This window comes from Electrophorus electricus, chromosome 12 (assembly GCF_013358815.1).
Source record: "Electrophorus electricus isolate fEleEle1 chromosome 12, fEleEle1.pri, whole genome shotgun sequence".
NCBI lineage: Eukaryota > Metazoa > Chordata > Actinopteri > Gymnotiformes > Gymnotidae > Electrophorus > Electrophorus electricus.
Window position 1 is genome coordinate 7437489 of NC_049546.1, and position 15493 is coordinate 7452981.

Here is a 15493-nt window from a genome sequence, read left to right on the forward strand (position 1 = left end):
GTGGCCATCAACCGAACTGCTTCTTAACTAGGCTCGGGTATCCTTGTGCCACTCACACGACTGTAATAAGAGGGCCAGTGGGAGAAAGTAGATCACGGCGAGGCATCTAGTAATGGCGTGCTAATCCCCGCACACTTTTATTTAAAACTGAATGGTTTAGTGTTGCTCATTGATCAGTTGAGTTCTATGCGTTTTTGTTCAGTTAGACATGTCTTGTTAGTTATTAGCATGTGGAAGTGTCCTGCTGTCTTCGTGGAGTATATGTCGTTTGCATAACCTCTCCCCCCCAGTGTGCACCCGTTAAGATTAGTTACCCCGTTATGCTGGTTTGTGTTTGTTTGGTTTTTGTGTGTGTGTGTGTGTGTGTGTGTGTGTGTGTGTGTGTATATATATATCTGTATATCTCTTCAAAGACCCCACTGTTTAATACATGAAAATGCTTTGAGCAGAAATGGCAAATCGCTGGTTCTTATTCTGCACTGACGTTGCAATATTGTGAATTAGGCAGATAATATACCAGTACTGTTTCAGTATACTTAAAAGGAAAAAACAAAAAAATTCACAGCACTGTAGGACCAAGTGGAAAAAAACAAGCAGTCAAAACAGCAGAAACAGGATACACGTTTTTACAACTTTATTGTCAAATAACTGGAAATTAAACTGCTTAAAATAAATAAAACGATAAAAACAAATGGATGCCTCGTATATTAAAATGATAAACTATGCAACACAAAGTATTATTTGTAGAAGTGTCAAATTAACAATGTACTGTCACAGTGGACTTTTGATAGAGAAGATCACTTCAAAAAGGTTCACAAGGGAATAATTTAAAAAAAAATACTTTAAAATATTTTGCTGATAAATGAAATAAAACCACGTACTCTGCAAATCTTACAGCCAAAAAAACAACTGAGCATTTGGTAAACCTTCGGTTGCGTGAACTCTAATGTCAAATTCCCTTGGTCCTGAAGTTCAAGCATTTTAATATTTATTAATATTAATATATTCATTGCATCTGCAGAGGGAATCTTTTGATAAATTCCTTAGAAAAAGTATGGCAACCTAACAAACAAAATGAGTTGTACTACATAATAAAAAAATAAAATGAATATCTGTGAGATACTGTATCAAAGTAATATTCAATGAATGTCAGCGAACATCAGGAAGTCTTTTGAACAAACACCCTTATTGCATTCTTGTACAACCACAATAAAGGCTACTGTTAACATAAAAAAAAAAAAAAAAAAAAAAATTTGTAGCTTAGTTATTTTAGTTTGCATGTTTGATTAATTTTGCAGTGATCAGCTGCGAAAGCAATGTAATGAAAAAGGTTGTGGGAGGACTAGTGACTTCAGATGCAGCGAAGCTAGTATTGCATAGCTAAGACGTAGGTGTATACAAAGAGAGCCTCTCCTTCTGTGCAAGTGCTCAGTAGTATATGATACATTTTCTTTCATTTTACTGGATTATTAAGGGCAAGCTGTCTATCTTAAGTATCAACACTTTGCATAATACACTGTGTGGGTGTCTTTGAAAGTAGTCTCAGATGAAACAAAATATTTACATACATAGTGGAAAGGAGAATTTTAACAAGTCTCATATAAGACAAAATCTTTAGTATGGCCATAATAGAATTCCTGCCCATTTAGGGAACTTTATATTACTGCACTCTACTGACCAACCTGAGTAGTTGTCATTCATTTAAACACTTGGAAGCACATTACTGAATTATTCACCAGAAAAATAAACCATGAGAAACAAGATCTTTTTCCTTAGATCTTTTGCATAACCTTTTCAAACAAGGAAAAAAAAGAAAAAAAGAAAAGCAGAGCTACTTTTTATGAAAGCATTCCTGCACAAAGATCAGACATGAGGCATTTCCCAAATTGTCATTGCATTCTTATCACATCTTATAATTGCAGAGATTGGACATAAAATGGTTAGGTCAGATAAAAATCTGGGCTATGGTTCCCAAGAACACAAACTATTCAAAACTCCGTGAGAGGCTTTGCTGATGTTGAAGGAAAGTCATAAAGATAACTAGGTATTTATTTTTCTCATCATTATATGAATTGATTTTCCCTTTGTTTTTGAACAATTAACCCCTTTATTATGTATTAGAAAAAACAGATCTGTAACAGGAATAAAGTGCATTTCCCCACAGGCAGTATTTGATTTGCATTAAACAAGAGTATTATTTTTAAACATGTTTATAAGTAACACTGTGGAAAAGAGCTTGGATGGCCTTTAATTCTAAATGATCTGTAGGTGACAGTATGTCATGTAAATACCCCGCAGAGATTCAGTTATCAGTGTATTTAAACCAAAAAGACTTTTACAGCAATGCACTCTATAGAGGCAACATAAGCATGTGATAGTTTCTCATTGCAATATGCTTTAGGTGGGAAAAAATGTTGCAGGGTGCATGCAGAGCTTAGCTGTGTCTTGGTAATCAGGGCAGTAGTGTGGCGACACCTAGTGGCCGTGAGCAGGTATTGTCACTTGGGCCGGGCACGCACCTGCAGCAGGGTTGGTGTCTGCTCCATGATGCGCACGAGCAGCTTGTCGATGTAGTCCTCCAGGTCGCGCACCTGCACCTTCAGCTTCCTCAGCTCGGCCTCACGCCTCTCCAGCAATGTGGCCTGCAGCTCGGACTCGGCGCGCTGATGTTCCGCCTCCAGCTCCTGCTGTAGGAGCAGCGCTATCAGCTCCATGTTGGTTAGTGTCTGGTAGTGGGCCCTTGCCTCCGACATCCACACCTGCCCGCAGGGACAGAGAAACCGAAGCCGCAGAGGGGTCGCTCATTCAGAAAAGTATCTCTTTTTTTTTTTTTTCAATAATTGTTCCACTTTTATAAGCATTAATGAAAATTTCTACTGTTGCTGTTATAGAATTTATTTATTTTATAAGTAATAATTTCTTTTCATGAGTAATGCCTGATCTGAACATACCTAAAAAAATATTTTCTTTTCAAATTATATTCAAATTTCAAATGTTCCAACTGTTTTAGGTTTGATGTGTTTGTTTTATGAGTCTATGTTCTGAATCTACAATCAAGGTGAGCTGGCTTAAAACAATCATAAATGCCAATAGATTAATATCTCTGTTCAAATTGTATTTACTTAATGTCTATGCAGGTCCAGAGAGAATTAAAGACTCAGCAGAGTGTACACAGTTTTAATCATTTCTCCACTTCCCAACAGTGACTGTATAGGGAAATGCATATTTCTAGAGGTAGCTCAGTGGTTAAGGTACTTGACTTGTAACTGGAAGGGTGCCAGTTCAAGCCCCACCACTGCCAAGTTGCCACTGTTGGGCCCTTGAGCAAGGCCCTTAACCCTCAATTGCTCAAGTTGTACTCACTCATAATTGTAAGTTGCTTTGGATAAAAGCGTCATTTAAATGCCCCATCATATCAGTGGTATGCTTTGAACAGAGATGTACTAATTCTTAAAACTGCATAGACTCATGCATCCTCTTTCCATTTCGTAAGAGTCTAGAAATTTGCTTTCAGGAATTTTGTTAAACTATGCTTCCTTTATAAGTTTGGTTTGATTTGAGGTTTGGTTCGAGTTTGGTTACAGGGGTTTGGTTAAACTATGATTCCTTTCTCAGTATGTTCTGCAAATTATTAATTTTGTGCATTCACATTTTTGTCAATTACCCTTGAAATGCTTTAACTGCATCTTAAAGTACTGAATGGGACACATTATTTATTTATTTATAATTAATCTTCTCTAAACATGTTCTTAACCCCTCTTTATTAAATTCCTTTAAGGATGATTAATTTAAAATCTCAATATTAATTCAGCATAATTTATTTTTGGAGAAACTGTGACGAGAAATAGTTAGAGATTGCCTGATGGTCTGATAAATCACTCTGGCCTACAGTATAGTCCTTAATTCTACATCTACTTATGTCCAATATTAGAAAGTAATCCAACCTGGAATATTCATTATGCTGTGGTGAATATATATTGCAGAAGGTCACATCATGATTAATATCTACATTCCTCTTTATCAGAAGAAAATGCCCAACTTTGTCTATATGTTCAGCTGTATGTGCGAAATTGATGGCCTTCAAGAACAGAATGCTTCTCCTGCCCTGTTTAAAGTATGAAAAAATGTTTTTTTTATACCCCAACTTTTTTAGCCATTCAATGTTGATTAGGTGTGTTTCTTGGATAAATACTAGCCACAGTATGTTTAAACATTTTATCATTTTAGGTAATATTTTGGCTCTTTCTATGGGATTCTTTAGACCATTAAAATTCAAATCTATGAATTTAAGATCATGATTCATTGCCCCATAAGGAATTATGTGTACTGAATAGCCTATGAATTGTTTGAGAACTATAAACAACAACAGAACTTTAACATTTTTTAAATGTCTCAAAAAAGATAGAGGATTTCCATAGTAGAGGATTCTGTGACCTTTTTAACATTGGGGCAAAGTCAACAAAGAGGGGGCCCTTAAAACATACCTGTTAGAAAAAGAGGGTGGAACGAAGGGGAAAAAAGAAAAAAATGGAAAAAAGGCATTCACGAAAGGCATTCAGCACGTTTTGATGGACTGTTTGACTGGCTTTTTTCAAGCAGCTCTTGGTACTCCTTCCTTAACCAAGTATTGAAGACACTGTTTTGCAGGGCTGCCTGTTCTTTTATCAAGTATAGCGACAAATTAGGTCTTAACTTTAGTCTTGCCTAAAATACACTACTGAAATAATGGAAATTAATTTTCAAAAAATCATCTTGGACTAATCTAAAATTTAGTTACAGGTAGCCAGATAAGGTTCTTCTATAGAATTCCCCATGTCTGAAGTTCTTTACATAGGATGCAGTCTGACGCTACTGCATAGCTTCAAGCCAATATACGACCCCATCTATTTCACCAGCTAACAGCTATATATAGTTATTGGAGTAAAAATTCGCTTTTTGAGACTGCAGTGTGATTTTGAAGTTCAAATGTTAACCAGCTATCAGGATCGTAAGCTAGCCGGGTTACAGCTGAAGCCTGGAGTGATGAGGCAGCAGTACCTGGGTTTTCTCTGGCTCAGCTGCGGCCTGCTGTGCGGAGCGTCCTGGATGGATGGAGGAGCGGAGTTTCTCCAGCACTGAACGGCCCTCGGATCTCTTTTCACCTTGCACTACTGTGATCAGGGGCTTCACTGGGTGAGGGCTGCACAGATAGCACCAGTACAGGGAAATCAAATAGTAGGATCCTCTATCATCGGAAACAGTAGAGTTTTAGTGCAAGGTTAAGCAAGCAATACAAAGTAGGCACAGGGTTTCTATTTTCCTTTCCATTTCATTACAGCAACGTTAAAATCCCAAATATGAAAAAGGACTGTCTTGATGAAAATGTTTAAGAGTTTCTTGGAACATTTGGTCACACCGTCTGATATTAGAAAAACACAAAACAGTGACTCTTAATTTTGCAGTACTGGCATCTGCAATACTGATGTCACAGAAATATGCAAACACATATCATTTAATCAACTGACACACTCCTAATAAGTGCTCTGGGGTGGAATTAATTAATTCAGGCATTTACATGATCTATCAACTTTAAATAAATCATGGTACAGTAATGCAGGACGTGTCACATTATGGGTCCACCAGTGTATTAGGCATAGTGCAATCACAACATGTACTAATGTAACATCTATTTGATAATTTAAAATATCTATATGGTATTCAATTTTTTTTTTTTTATCATGCAGCCTTACCTGGCCTAACTAAAATGGACAAAAATACACTAAATGTGGGTGTTAGAAAGCTGTTAGAAACAGTTTTCGAATGCCATTACAACATCACTCTAACACTAAATATCACATGTACTTTAAAGAGCTTACTAGTTCAAACTAGACAGCACTATTTCAAGGGGTACAACATGCAGCAAAAGAGATGCATGAGAAGCAGAAACCAAAAATAGTCAAAAGAAGAAGCAAAAGAAAGAAAATCAGCAAAAGAAACAGAAGTGACACATGAATAAAGCTGAACCCAGCGCCTGAACAGGAGATGGACCAGGGACGCCCAGCGCAATACACCAGATATAAGAGACCAGATTGGATTGAGATGGTGAAGAAGCAGAAGAACAGTTGGCCAGCACAAACACAGGCACATATGTGACCCTGTCCTCCTGCACCTGGATGCCAGACTGGATTGCGTGTCTCAGGTGCAGGAAGAGGGTAGGGGTGGATATGTTCTTGGAGGCACTGAGGTCTCACCTGCTCTCCTCAAGGGGAGGGAGGCCGCTAGTTGGCTGTGCCTCCTCTGGGCAAAGAGTATGCCGTGCAGTAACCTGCGGCTGGGCTGCGGAGGCTGTGAAGGGCACCCCGGGCAGAGTGCTTCCCGTACCGGGTGTTGCGGTCTGGGGGCATATGAGGGAGGTTGGGATGGGGTCTGGAGCGGGAGCTGGAGCAGGGTCAGGGAATTGGTGGGAAGCCATGCCAGCTGGTAGACAAGAGGATGGAGAAACAGAGCCGTGCCAAGGGAGGTCCAAGAGAGAATGAGGTCTGCTTGAGTCTATGTCAGAGACTGGTGCAGATGAAACTGTACCAGGGTCTGCTTTGGGGGAGTTGCTAGTGGACCGTGTTCTTATGCGTGCCGATCGTACTTCAGGGTTGAAAGGGCTTCTTGGGCTTTGTGGCGCTACTCGGGCATGCAAGTCTTTGAAACTCATGCCCATTTCACAGTTCTCCAAAAGAGGGCCCTTGTCAGTCTTTTCTTCTGCCTCAAGTTCACCAACTTTAGTCTTCAGCTCAGTCAGACAGCCTCCACCCGCACACACAGCATCGAAGCCTGGCTTGTCCTCAGTCGCCTCAGGTTTGAGCTGTGCTGTTGTGCTGCCGTCATCTCTGCTTATGCGAGAAGCTGTTTGTGAAGTCACAGAGCTCTCTTTGTAATGCCCTGACACATTCGTCACATTACAGTCTGAAGGAGGTCGTTGGCAGGCAAACACTGAAGAAATATCTTTTAAATCACTTATGCTCTCCTTGGGTTTGGTCCTGCTGGAGCCAGGTCCTTTTAAGCTGTCACAAGGTTCCTCAAAGAAGAAGGATTTCAAATGGTCATTGGTGGGAGTTACAGCTGTAATAGGGACCTGTTGCGATATGTCTTTACAAACTGGACTCTGGTCTGGAGGCTTATTTGGGGAACACCTCACTGGCTCTGTATTCATTTTGTTTTGCAGATCTTCAGGATTCCCCTGGAAAGACCTGCATAGTAGCAAAACATTTCCCAAGGACTCCAAGGCAGAAGCATTGTGGCATTGTGTAGACGCTTTTTTACTGTTTTTACCCATCATTCCAAAACTGCTTTGCTTCAGGTCCGAACGTGAGCTGTCAGAATCAATGAAAGCAAACTGTGAAGGATCATTTGTGTTGTTATTGGAATCTCGAGCAGATAGTGCAATGATGTCCCCACTATTTGTTATGTTCTCATTTTGTGGACTACAAGTCAGCTTTGGTGTTGAGTTCAGTTCACAAGGGGATTCTGGCTTTGACTGCATCACAAAGAAACTGCATAATGACTCACTCACAGTTGTGTCATCTGATTGGCACATTGGCATGTTTGGCACAGTGTGATCACTTTCAGTGTTTTCCTGTATACCTTCATACTCATTCTGAGGTGCAATATTCTGATCAAAGCCAAAGGTGGGGCCATTTTCCACAGGTTTACCACCATTACTCCCTGCCAAACTAGGACCGAAGCCCCCATTAGCCAAAACCCTCTCTACTCTTCCTTCTAAAATATTCAGATTTTCATCTCTGGGCCTTTGAGCAGTATGTGACAGGGCATGCACATTAATATTCAGCTCCTGATCAGCACAGTGTGAAGAGTCTTTATCTACAGGGGAGACTTGGCTTCCTGTCTCTCTAAGTTGCTGAAGTGAGGCTAAGTCTGTCTGGTATAGTAGACATGCTTCTTTCTGGATAGCCAGCTCCTGTGCCCGGTTGAGCCAGCTGTCTGAGGACCTCTCTCGGACTGGCACCTCGGTCCTTGTGTGCTTCCTTGGGGGTAAAGGAGGCATGCCCAAGTATCTGGGGGTTCCCTCACTGACTTCTTCAATCCCGATCCCATTTTTTGGTTTGAGTATATGGTTCACCACTGGGTGAGGATTGGGTCCTGAGGGCACAAGCAGGGGTGGGGGCTGCTGAGTGGGAGTTCCCGTCGGTGACTTGAGACGGCTAGTGGCAAAGGCCTCAAAGTCATCCCATTCCCCAACGTTCCCAAATGAAGATCGGCATGCATTAATGTTATTGGAGTTCACAATCTCTGGTGTTACTGCCATTAAGGCAGGGAGGGACCTTTGCCTAGCTACACTCTGAGGCCTCTCTCTCTTTATGGAGGCCATTTGGTTTTGCATGTCACCACGTGCAGGGCTCGGTAAGCCAGGCCTGGGAGGGAATGCCAAATGAGTTGGGCTGAAGGGTGAGCTGGTATAACATGCAGGAGGAGATTTCAAAGCCTCCTCAGCTATGAGCTCCTCAAAAAATGGGTTCCTCTGCAGTCTTGTGAGGAAAGGGTTGGAGAGGGAGATGGAGGGGGATGGAGGTGAAGGGTGGGTGAATGAATGAATGTGACTGCTGAGACTAGAGGGTGACACATGGCCAGTAGCAGAATCAACAGGGAGAGAGCTTGGTGGCAGGTTGGGTAAACAGGGAGGAAGGGAGGAGGATGTGTCTGGGCTTCTGTCTACTTTAGAAGAGACTCCCAGCCTGTGGAGGGAAGGCACAAGTAGTCCTCTTAATCATATCCATGCTTATCAGGGCCGTAATCCCTGCCATAGCCAGTGTTTTCTAGAAGACAAAAATGTCTCTACACCAGAGAAACACAGGCATGGATCATGGTTTGGACTCAAACTATGTATCAGTTGGATTTTGGCATTTTTAGGGTCTTTGCAAGAATTACTGAAATAGTACTACAAGACAGCTCTGAATTATAATGCATCAACAATTTCCATTTTTTTTCATAGTAAATGCTAACTAGGGTACAGTGGAAAAACTAACTGACACTTTTTACTCTGAAAGTACTGATTGTCCTAAATAAAATGGAGTAAACTGTAATAAAGCAGTAAATGTATCCAATCTCCAAACATTACTGCTATAAAATACAGACACAAAAAACAGCATAGCAAAGCAAATGCAAAATGTAAAAAAAAAATCCAATGAGCTCAAATTAATTTAAGATAAATGACATTTCAATGAAACAAACAAGTTTCAAAAATATGAGCATGTATAAACAATACATAATTAGCAAAAAATATCAATGATGGAGCCTTTTTTCTGCAAAAACACTAGAAAGGTCTGCATGCTTGCACCACTAAAGATGAAAGAGAAACATTTGAAGCAGCAAAAACACAAATAACCAGAAAACTGATAACAGTTTTTTATAGACTCCTAAAATTTTAAGTTCAAGATCACAAGCTGTAAACCTGTACAGACAAACAAAGAAGCTTCAGGCAACATTGATTTGTCTGAGTCTATCAAGGTCATTTGGGATCAGTACTTCTAGATGCTCTGTAATTTAAGTGCTTAAGTGGGCTCACTCACCTTGACTTCACCTGGGTGTCACTGGAACCGAACCAGCCTCGCAAGCGTCCTTCCTGTGGGCCGGATGCCTGGCCCTGCTCGTGCTTAGCTGGGAGGGAGTCACTCCTCCCGCTGGAGAACAGAGTCCTCTTCAACTTCTTACCTTCCATACCACCAGATGCAGCCGCCATCGGGGCGGTCGCCTGCATCGGCTTCCCCTCAAGGCCCACAGCTCCAAGAGCTGCAGGGCCTTCTGCCTCTCTCTCAGCCTCTTTTCTGCTCCCGTCGATGGACCCGCACCTCCTGTCGGCCTTCTGCGAGTCGTCGCCGCGGCGGGTGAGGTTCTGCAGGGAGCGAGAGAGGGGAGAACACTTCTCCAGCAGTGTGCGCTTCACCGGTAGGCCACTTTTAGGGGAGACGGGCTCTGAGGTATAGATGTGACTGCCGTTGATGCAGAGGGTGGACTTTGAGAGCGGCATGCCCTGGCCTTTCAGATTCTCCACAGCAGGGCAGGATCGTGAGGCTGTCGCAATCTTACTGGCTTCATCACTGTACGCACGCTTGTGGGTCATCACTTCAGGAACTGCACAGTGCACAATGTACACACACCGAGAAAACAAGAGAATCGATACATTAAGATAATGCGGGTTGAAAGCCAAACAGTACAGAAAAAAAACTGCGTTGTTGCATATTTGAATCAATATCTATAGCGGAAATAAAAGTAGACTAGCAAAAGCACTGAAAAATAAACCGAATAAACGTATATCAGAAAGTTACGGTGAAAGATTCAGATACAGTAGATAGTAATGCTCAACATGCCACCTGAAGGTGTGCTTGTATTTCTTGTATTCGCTGTATGCACAGGCTGCTTTGTATCTCGCTGTTGTATACTGTTGGCTAAATTGATCTCCCAAAGTTATCTAGTCACAGAAATTAGCTAACATCAAGAATTAGCATTGGCATTGCCATTTCAAAACCTTAAAGTATGCCAAGCCCGTGTTGGTTACACTCTGAAGGTGTATTTGACAGTTAATTAGGTTAGCTTACCTTTGTTTATATAAGTCTGATCAGTGCTAGCAAAGTAGCCTGTGCATTGTTCAACAGGATAAATTGGATTACTTTTACTGTATTTAGCTAAGTGATAGCTGTTGGTATCGTGGTTAAGTTAAATGTTCAGAGGTTTGCTTCCTAGGTAATGTTATTTATCTATAAACAGTGTTGGCTAGGCATTGCTACTTATTTAATCTTTAACCATTTATAACAGCAGGTTATATGGACATGGCTGCATATGAAGTTGTGTTTTGTGGTGAGTATTCTTACAGTATCTAGCTAGCTAACCTAGCAAAGATTTTTATGCTACTGCTTAGTGCGACATGAATATTAATACATGTGTGTATCTATCTATGCATGGTGAGATTATTTCAGTGTGCTTTTAAAACATTTTCTGTATATTATCTAGTTTAACAATGGTGCGATAATACTGAATTTAGTAACACTGTTAATTAATGTGAGTAAACTGTTATGTCAGGTAGTAGTCCAGACAAAGAACACTTTTATCAGCAGGTTAGAAAACATGATGTAAGGCCAAAATGAGAATTGTAAAGGTAGTTTTGCCCAACACAAATTAATGTCATATCATTAGACACAACTGAGATTACAAATTGAGGGCCAAGGTAGGCTTTGATTTTGATGGATACAAGGCAAACAGAAAATAGCATATAATTTTTAAAAATTCTAAATGTTTTTTTTTTTTTTTTTTTTTTTTTTCCATGTCTTTGCTTGTTGGGTTTTGCATTAAGCTAAACAGCTCCACCAACATCTTCATTCAGTCTTCAAATACAGAACGCTGGAAGTGCCACTTCGTTTTTTTTTTCCCGTAGCTTTCCCATTCAGTTTTCAGATGGCTTTCCACCAACTCTTACCTTTTCCTCCCCCTTCTGAGTTGGTGCGGAAGGGCTCCATCACCCTGCTGCTGTAGATGGGCGTGCTGCTCAGCTCTATGGGAACAAACGGATCCCCAGCTGACGACGTCGCGCTGCTCTCCGAGGCGAGTGACGAGCAGGAATGCGTGTCCGAGCTCTTCTTCGGCTTCCCCTTCAGGAAGAAATCCTTCATCTTGCTCTTGCGTTCATCTCCGCTCTCTTCTTCTCCTGGCATCTCCCCCTGCCCATCCTCTGCGAAGGTCTGGCTGGCCGAGCTGGAGAGAGCAGCGTAGCGCCCGGGCAGGATGGCCGAGGAGGACTCGACGTCCGCGACTCGTTTCTTGCCCGTGACGCGCTCCTTGAGCCTGCCGAATGCCGAGCGAGGCTTTTCCTGGACGCTCAGGTCGTACATGCTGGCAGTCATGTTGTTGCGGGTGAACCGGATGGTGAACTGCAGCTCACCGCGCTCCTTCTCTTTACGCCCAGCTTTAGAATGCAGCTTTAGCCACCTGCGCCCGAGACACACATCACACACACTACAATACACTGCGCTACAGGGTGCTCCAATATATATACCAGCCATATCCATTATTCAACACATCTGGCAAGTGCTTATGATATTCTCATTCACTTCTGTGCATACTAGTTAACTCTCCAGCAAAGCAAAGGGCTTTTCATAGCAGCAAATATAAATCATAGTTCTGTCCAGGAGCCAGTGGAGGCCTCTAGCTTGCTGCATCTAAGGATCACTGCATCTTTGTTCAAGAGAGGAGCAGCATTCAAACTATTTAACCCCCATTTCTAGTCTCACATGCAGTACCACATAGGAACACAACAAAGACATGTGCAGTGAGACCAGAAAAATGGAGAGAGAGAGAGAGAGAGAGAGAGTGAGAGTGAGTGAGAGTGAGAGTGTGTGTGTTAGTGGGGTGGGTTTGCACTGAGCATAATGAAAGCCAGATGTGTGCAGTGCTACCTCCCTCCCAATTTAATGTCTGCTGAATGATGATACAGTGTGCAGGCCTGGACATCTTTCCCATGTGCCTGTGCATGTGAGTCAAGCGTTTAAAAACGGCACAGGCCCTGACATGTCCAGCTAACGGGAGTGCAACTGAAGCTCCCACATTGTAGTCTTTATCTTGTAAACACATCAGACTATTTCAGAATAGTCAACATGGTAGAGCCACATATAACACAAGTCTGACAACCCATAGAGCAGTCCTGGATTTTGTAATCACACAGTTGATTAAATGCTGAATGTAATTGGTTGGCTATTTTGTCGCTGCAGCTGACTCCTAGATAAAGGGAAGCTGGAAAACCTGTAGGACCTGGACATTGAAGAATTTCTCCATCACGCTTCTGCTGTAGATGGGCTGCTGCACAGCTCTATGGTAACAAATGGATATTCAACCATAGAACATGCTTGTGCAGGTGAAAGACTGCCAGGAAGATCAGTTACTACTTTGAAAGACAAGAGGCTTTTTCTTATACAATGGTTTGATTTTTAGTCCAGGCTCTAAAGGAAATCTATAGAGAAGAGTCCACATCGAAACATGATAGTAACAATACTGTACCTCAGTAAGCTTCACCAACCTCCCCCTTCTGGTTGTGTGCCCAGTACCCTCACCTTTCTGAAATATAGCTAAGCTCAGTTATCTTTAAAAAACCCAGCACGTGGCTCCATTAAAATGACTACCACAACAGCATCTAAGGAATGAACAGTGAATTGAAATGCATTGGCTTGTGTATTAGAGGACATACGGATTCAGGGCTTTGAGCGCTCTCATTTGGGAGGATGCTTATATGACGTGTTTATTGCCGGTGCTGTCATGGTCCTGGCACCTGCTGGAGCTTTTCTCTGCACATCCAGCCAGCGAGCCAACGGTTAATGTACCGCTGACTTGAGTAGCTAGCTGAATTGCCTTAGTGCAATCCGTGCTGTACTGCTCTTCCCAGTGACAACAGAATTTGCTCACTGGTTCTCACCTGAATGACATGTGGTGAATCCTATAGAAATAGAAATAGATATATATATATGTTTTCATTCATTTGTTACCATGACCTTTTCCAGAATCACAAGAGAACCTTATTCTCTCTCGCCTAATATGGGTAGTACAAATGCCTCAGCCTTAACCACCAAAGGATTTATGTGTCAAATATCTCACTTCAGTGCCAACAGGGAGAAACAGCGCGTTTCACTTCCTGCCCAAATATAAGTTTCTTTGCTTGTACTTGCTATAGTACGTACAGCGCCACAAATAAGTTAATTTGTTCCCATCCACTTACTGCACCGTAAATAGCACCGATGACTGTCATACATGTCATTAAGCGACGGCGCTACAGCCGAGCAGTTGTCGTGTGGGAATGCGTGGAGAAGGGCAGGGAACGTGGACGCCTCTCCACGCGGAGACGCGTTCACTCTGCGGTGAAAGGTTAATACTTACTCACTCCTAGGACACATTCGATCCTGAAAGACTTTGTCCAGTGGGACAACGGCTTGACCGAGGAATACGTCTAGTCCGATCAACACCCGATGCATCACGGTGAAGACCAAGTTACTATTTCCCGGGGGACACGCGCCCGGCCCTGCCTCCAGCAGCCCGGGCAGCAGTTCGAAAGAACATTCTTCGTTCCATTCTGGCTCGGAGGCCTTCTCCACCAACCCCGTGGTGTACTTCTCCTTCCCCACCTGTACAATCGTGTAGACATATCGGCTTCCTTGCTTGCTCTTCGTTCGCAGACCCCTCGCTCGAAGGACAATTGCGTTGACATGTGTCGGGACCCATCTCTGATCATCGTCGTCCAAGCTGATCAGAGGCATCCCTTACGCGATCGTCCTGTTTAGTTTGTCCCACGGAGACTGAGCGATTACCTAAGCGTCGCTTCAGCAGCTAGCCGTCTGGTTCGCCCCCTCCTCCTCCTCCTCCTACCCCCCTCCCTCCCCCCCGCTCCAGACCGTTACTACGTGCGCTCGATTAAGCCAGTGCAATCTTTCTCCACATTATCTCCAGCAAAGCAGTATAAAGAAACGTATGCACGCCGATTTGGTTTTCGTAACGATCACGGCAAAAGAACGACAAAAATGCAGTGCAAATCACTGGAGTGGACGTTACTGGACGTTCGCGCGTCAGTTCCTGCATCCTCAAAACAACATTTTTGACAACTCACTGTGCTGCGCGCGGCCCGCCCTCGGTCCACGGTCTGGGGGCCTGCAATAAAGTACTCTGTAGACTTAAAGAGAAAGGCAGCATAAAGTCTTTGCAGTGGATGTCATCTGTACATGCAGTTAAATAATTCGTGTTTTAAACCTTTGCATTAGGACGTTTTAAATAGCTTTTCGAAAACCGGTGGGAAAAGCTCGTTCGAGGTCGCACCGATGGTCCCGACATTGTTTTGTGCATTGCGGCAATCTCGGAGCCTGACTCCGCGGAGAGCTGGGGTGGAGTTCGCAGCCAACGACGGACGTAATCTCAGTTAAAGCGTCCCATGTCGCAGAGAATTATTTTCATCTGGACTAGCCCAGCCGCCACTCCTGTTATGCAATCCATAGACATGCCCGCGTTATACAACAAATTAATCTGAAATTAATTCTAAGTGAAATGAAGTCTAAATGTAGTCTACTTAAAATAAGTAACCGTTTGCATAACAAAATCGATAATATAAGCGGAGTAAAAAGTTATCGTGCATAATTAAAGGGTCCTTTTTAAATGAAAAGTAATTGTAAAAGTTATAGGTGCTGAATTCTTAAGTTCGCATAATTCATTTGGGCAGTATGGATTTACTGATTTCAAGAACTGGTTATAATGTCGTTATTTTTTGCCCTAGTCAGCGTAACGGTGGTTGAGGAGGCGGTGTGGGCTGGGACGGCGATTCTAGTACGTCCCGTGCTAAAGCGCTGCAGTGGACTCTGAAGGTGCGGACTCTAGTGCCATCTACTGGACAAAGTCTTAATGTCAACGAATCAGTGCACGACTAATGAATCTGACCACATTTGAATAAAGAACACAAACGAATTTTAAAAGTTTCCATTTAACT

The 15493-nt window shown here is 42.6% G+C and overlaps 1 protein-coding gene across 2 annotated transcripts; it reads right to left on the reverse strand.

Moving 5' to 3' along the window:
• Positions 1-619: 619 nt before the first annotated feature.
• On the reverse strand, positions 620-14359 carry LOC113585294 (rab11 family-interacting protein 5). Of its 2 annotated transcripts, XM_027022700.2 has the most exons (6): positions 13903-14359; positions 11459-11967; positions 9558-10119; positions 6231-8723; positions 5038-5179; positions 620-2759 (listed from the first exon to the last, which is right to left on the reverse strand). In XM_027022700.2, exons 1-6 carry the CDS (start codon positions 14277-14279, stop codon positions 2499-2501), a joined length of 4344 nt encoding a protein of 1447 aa, XP_026878501.2. In that variant the 5' UTR covers positions 14280-14359; the 3' UTR covers positions 620-2498. The 2 variants fall into 2 exon arrangements, with proteins under 2 accessions (XP_026878501.2, XP_026878502.2); XM_027022701.2 differs by lacking the exon at positions 6231-8723.
• Between the last annotated feature and the right edge of the window lie 1134 nt (positions 14360-15493).